This window comes from Lepisosteus oculatus, chromosome 4 (genome assembly GCF_040954835.1).
Source record: "Lepisosteus oculatus isolate fLepOcu1 chromosome 4, fLepOcu1.hap2, whole genome shotgun sequence".
Classification (NCBI taxonomy): domain Eukaryota; kingdom Metazoa; phylum Chordata; class Actinopteri; order Semionotiformes; family Lepisosteidae; genus Lepisosteus; species Lepisosteus oculatus.
Genome location: NC_090699.1, coordinates 21,998,303 through 22,004,302, shown reverse-complemented (window position 1 = coordinate 22,004,302; position 6,000 = coordinate 21,998,303). Strand labels below are relative to the sequence as shown.

The window sequence follows — 6,000 nt, the reverse complement described above, 5'->3', positions numbered from 1 at the left end:
CAATGGTATAGAGTGTATCTTGTTGAAATGTATTTTAATGTTTTTTTTTTCCAAAATGCACACAGCTCACTGGAATGTATTTATATCTTAGTTTGTAAATTTGATATTGTAAATGTTGATGTCAAAACCTTTGGATTCAGACATTCAACTTTGTAACTAAAGCACAAAGATCCATTCAAAAAGTTATAAATACTGGTGTTTAACTAGGTTTTTGCTTCTCGTGTGACATAAGTGCATGAACGGATAAGCCAATTTTGATTATGTTTTAATGAAACACTTTTTTAAAATGTTTTAAATATCTTTACATTTTATTTAAAATAAAAATAAAGGCATTTATATTCATATTCTAAATAGCAATATTACATTGTTTACAAATTTACAATATAGTAGAATGTTTAGGATAACCATGCAGCACCTTTTTTCTTAAAATACTTGTTGACATAAAAATAATTACAGCGTAAGTGCCACTCCGAATATTTACAATACAGTAATTTACTGCAATTATTGTGAAGCTGAAGTTCCGTAAAAGAGAAACGATCAATGCTACTCTGCTATTTTGGGAGAGATAAAAAGAAAACAGAGTATTAAATGTAAACTCTTCCTTTAGCACTTTGAAACACTTTGACCAAAGAATCAGTCCTTAGAATAGGTAAAAATAGATCGTCCGATATCCGCTGCGAGACTGATCAGTGTCTCTGACAGGTGTGAAGTCTGGATGCTTTGCTGCTGTGATCACCCTGCTGGGTTCTACAGGCCAGGCCATCTGCACAGTCGCAGCGCTGAAATATCTCTAAACCATGGGTTCCTTTTCTTCGGTGCTTGGTGCAAACTTGTCCTTCTTTTAGCACAGGCTTGCAGATCTTGGACCAGAAGTGACGAGCGCAGCACAGCCCTTCTGCGCAGTCTGAAGACCTCAGACACACTTCGCCTTCCTGACCTGAAAAGGCAAAGTTAAATGTTAAGCTCTTCGGGGCCGTATGTTTGTGCTTTGCGCAGTTACAAAACATGCTTGCTTCCACATTTCCTTGCATAGAGGTCTACGGTTCAGTCTTGCTTTCGTGAGTGTAGTTGTTACCCATACCTTTAAGCGACTGAGGTCCTGTGGGTACGATGGTTCGTCTAGGATGAGGTTCCACCGTGAACTGATCTTCATCAACAAGACGGTCGGGGATGGTGTCATCGACCACAGCGTGGTAAGTAGTGTCGGGATCATTAGGCAAACACAGTCCTGAAGGAGAAACACGGGTTAAATACACAAAATTAAAATTAAGGTACAGTTTGATGGTAAAATGCCCGTTGGAAACTCTAAAAGCCCCTCGTTTCTCCCCCCCGAGAAAGTTTGTTGAGCTGCACCATAAAACTGGGAATCAAGACGTTTTAAGAGACTATGGTATGCCAGCGTTTCGAAGAATCTTGCCCTAATTGTTCCAGTGTGTTAAAATTTGAGCTCACCATTACTGCAGTGGTTGCCAGGACAGCACATAGCGTCCCGGACGCAGCGCTTCCTGCGTTTCTTGCAGGAGAGACAGACGCCTCGGGATCCGAGGCAGTATTCATCAACGGCACATTCCTCATCATCCAAGCAGCTGTAACTCTTAAGAAGAGAAAAAAAAAAGTATTGGTAAGGTAATGGTCCTTATGTATAGGTGCATGTTTTGGAAAGTAAAAAAGCTACTGTTCCGTTATACATCTGCAAAAAATAGCAAGTTGCTAAGTTGAATGAAATGCGATACTCCTGTTACTGTTAAGCCTGTGTCATGCTTCACATTTTGTGGAGCTAGTTATAAATAGGGACCCCCATCTCCCAACTACTTCAACAGTAACTGCAGAGGTGCTTACCTGAAAGGTGTCCGCGCCAATATTCTTGTTGCCGCTGTCGTACATAAGGATGTCCGGGCTTGCACTGACCGGGTAGCTGGGATTCGGCGCACCGCCGGAAAGGTTTTTGATAGCATTGGAGTTGAACAGACCGGACCCCGCGTTAACAGCATGCGAATAGCCGTACAGCCCGAAACATGCAGTTAAAAGCACTGGTATTGTAGCCAAATGCATATTTAAACTGTGAAATTACAATCGGGAGGAAGAGGCACACTCCTTGGTCACCCTTGGCGATCTAACTGCAGTATAGTCCTCTGTAAGCGTTCAGGTCGAGTAGACGGTGCAGTTCTTTCCCGTTTTTTTCTGAAGATTCACTCGTTCTGTTGCTGGATTTATACATGTGGGGTTGTTTGCATTCCCGCCCCTAGCTATGTATAACAAAGGCAGGGATGAAATTTCAAAGAGATTGGACTCCTGGCGCTTCCCACAGAAACTAACCTATTGGAAGGGAATTCTCTTCCTGGGATTTCACAATGATGTTTGTATATAATTATCAATGATTTTCCTTGAGATTACATCAATCACGCACCGACACATCTTCTGATACACTGGAAGCAGCGCCCATACTTCGCTTCGGATTTAAGGGATATAATTAAACCCATTGTTAATGTAAGAGAACCTCCTAAAAGGCTTATGGCATTTGCTTTTTCTATTTTATGTCAACATTAACTACAGTTACTGTATTTTTCTTTCCCCTCACACACCCAGACTGTTTATCTGTACCACTGTTTAAACGTGATTTGACGAAGTTTAATCCCACTCCTTCTGCGCATGACAGCTGAACTTGAGTATCCTGTTGAAATGTTACATCACTTATTTTATTAGTCTGTATTAACAAAAGGTACAGAATCATGTTTTCTCATTAAACGAGACGTTAGAACAGGGTCATTCTTCCAATTTTACATCCGTCCGCTTTCCGAACCGAAATTAAATAATAATAATAATAAGAATAATAATAATAATAATAATAATATGAATAATAATAATATGAATAATAATAATAACGAGGAACTGTCAAGAACCAAGAACCGGTCAAGTAAATTAAGTAACCCAGACAGTCCTTAAAGTTTTGTAATGGGAGGTTATTCAAGTCATTTTCGGTCCATTAGCAGCATTTGATCCGTTATTGTAATGAGAAAACTTTGAAATGCACTTGATTCAACAATCGGCGAAGATCAAAGGCTGATATGCAAATCACTGGGAGTGAAAAGTTTACCGAATTAATTATCATCTAGCCTAAGTGCTCTAAAACAAATATGGCTTGATTAGCACTCCACGATAAGGAACTGGCATCGGCCTCTCTGAACTTCAGTTCAGGGCTCGATCCAGAAAACATGAAAAGGCGCAGATATTCAACTTGAAAGGAATTTTTCTCATCAACCACAACTTCATACCCGTCGGTATTAACCTTGACATGGATCGACATCTGCTATTTATGGTGTTGATCACTGTAAAATGTAATTACAATGACATTCTCATTCCCTCGCTGATGTGACTATTAATTGCACACAAACAGGATAGCCTGCTGCATATTTGTATAACCGGGAAACCTATCATTGAATGAAGTTTTAAAAACTATTGGGACTAATTTATTACTTGCAACTTGAAAAGACATCAAATACAAATGTCCTGTTTACAAGTAGTAGAACAACGTGTGGCTGTCCGTTATGCGCACATAACTTTCTTGTTAAAAATGTTTATTGCTACATAAACTGCTTGAAGTAGTGACTATCGTGTTTTATTTATAATAAAGTTGATATCGATATCCCTTTTCCATCTAATACAATTGAAGATTTTTGTAAATGCTATCTTAAGGTTTTCGCCCGAAGACAAAGAGGACAAAAACATGCGCTGGCGGCATAATAAGAATAATAGTAAGAAGACTGCACAGACAGAAAAAAAGGGCATGGGCTTTTAAGTGTGTTCCTACAGTTTTAGGGATACAAAGCAGAGCTTGACGCGCTTCTTGCTCAAAGCGTTATATCCCGGCACATAATAATAGAGGATAGTCTCAGAAGTGTGTGCGCAAACCCATAACAAATTATAAATACTATGTCGCGGAGAAGCTATTAAAATGTCTTTTTGTTTTCTTAAAGTTACGGTCAGAAAAGGCGCTCAGAAAGTTGAATAGGAGTACCACTTAAGCCTCTGACGGTTTATGCTGCCAATATACATATACATATTTAAAAGCAGTTGCTACCAAGAGTTCTCCACACATTTTATGTTGCCATTTTTTCTTACCTTCAAGAAATCCTAGGATAATTTCTTTTGTAAAGGTTCACACAATAAATAAACGTTTCCAGTCCAACTATGCGTCGCATCTGTAGCCATTAGTGTGTACTTTTAACCATATAGTGTATATATACATACAGGAGGCCCTCCTCGAGTTAAAACACAATACAAAATAAGAGTTTTATTAAGTTAAAAACGAGAATGTGAAAGATGAGGTAGAAGCCTAACTACTGTTGTATCTGGCTAAAAACTGGAAAAAATAGGTTATTACCGAGTTATTCAATGGAAGAATGGATGATTAATCTGAAGATATGTGAGTTTTGCGCGTTTGTCATACTGTCAAATATATATGCTCAAAAAGTCAGTAATAGCCCTTAGCTCTTTCAGTTCCTGTCTAGTTAACACATCGAAAGGTGCGTGATTTACTTATCCGTGTAAATATTTTTAACGTAACTGATTGTTACTTGGATATGAACTTGCGTTTTAAATAACAGCTTTGTGGTGTCCGTATATCTCTCCTCGTGATTAAAAAGGACACGTACTGGACTAGTTCCATTGGCCAAATGTTTGTAACCACAAAACCGCGCTAACGATTTAACAGTTTCTAAGAGAATGTCTGCCTGATACTTTGGATAACCTCTTAAATAAAAAGGCTTTGTGATGCTGTTGACAGAGGTTGGTTATAATAGGCAACTACAAGACAAATGCTCAATACACTTCATTAAACGTGAATTGGCAGCATTCACCCGAATTCTTTGGTCTTTGGCTTTGTTTTAACAGTACATCCAAGCCTACAGTAGTGTAAAATGTAGCTTGTGTTAAGGAGCCTTTGATGAAGAGGAGATCAAACAGAACTAGAACCCCATGTCTTAATCAGACTTTAGCAGGCACGGCATCTTCACAAACAGTCCGTTTACTCGGCTTTTAGCAGGTTTTCACAGACATTGTGCTCAGCAAATTCGTCTGGTTGGACGCCAGGTAATCTTGTTTTCAAATGCCTTCTTGCCGCCTAATCCATTCATACTACAATAGGCTTTACTAGTTAGCCACGTCAAAAGAGTGGTAAATAAATTCATAATAATTTAGTATTAACTGAAACAAGCAGAACATATTAAATATCACAGAAAAACTAAGATACCACACTGCACATAAAAATACGATTTTGGCCCATCTAGTGGACTGAACTCTAGTAAATATTAATGTTTTGATAGCTCCGCTCATTTAATTTTTCTTGAAAATAGTAAATCATATCTGATAGAACTGCTGTTTCCATTATACCGAGACTTCAATTGGTGGTAACACTTTTCTAAACGTGTACTACTGATTTAAATTCTAGTTCTGTCGTTTTAGTACCAATTGTTAACTGAATTCTGATATGTTTAATCCATCCGAATACAAGTTGCGTTGTTAATTGACGGAAATACACCTCTACGTTTCAGACTCTTCGACTGGGGGTGGAGGTTTCTGACGTGGTACGTCCCATATCCAGCACAAACTTGTTTCTGTAATGATATATCGATATACGGCTGTCTCTACAGTTTCGTTGAGACCAAAGGATGGAGATAAGCGTTAAATATCGGTACAACTACGGCTTCATTTCTGATGGCACTGCAAAAACAAAGCTCCATACCTATAAGTTCCGAAGACGGCAGCTAATGAGTGATGCTCTTAACCCCATCAGCTGTGATAGAACAGGAAACGTGTCAGTCGTTTAAAAAATTAGCTGGGATGAGTGAAAAGTGCACTGATAAAAGGACAACGGCAACAATTAACAAAATAAAGAATGTACTCCTAGAAAGGAAAGATGTGGACGAGTCAGTATGATTAGCTTTTTTGAATGGGCTGTAAATTGAGATATAAGCATAAAATGGATATTTGCATTATGTTTCT

The 6,000-nt window shown here is 38.5% G+C and overlaps 1 protein-coding gene across 1 annotated transcript; it reads right to left on the bottom strand.

The window, feature by feature from the left end:
- Window positions 1-339: 339 nt before the first annotated feature.
- dkk1b (dickkopf WNT signaling pathway inhibitor 1b) lies at window positions 340-2,665 on the bottom strand. The gene is made up of 4 exons (XM_006630476.3): window positions 1,840-2,665; window positions 1,453-1,594; window positions 1,082-1,228; window positions 340-937 (listed from the first exon to the last, which is right to left on the bottom strand). The coding sequence occupies exons 1-4, from the start codon at window positions 2,050-2,052 to the stop codon at window positions 687-689; spliced, it is 753 nt and encodes a 250-aa protein (XP_006630539.1). The 5' UTR covers window positions 2,053-2,665; the 3' UTR covers window positions 340-686.
- Window positions 2,666-6,000: the final 3,335 nt, after the last annotated feature.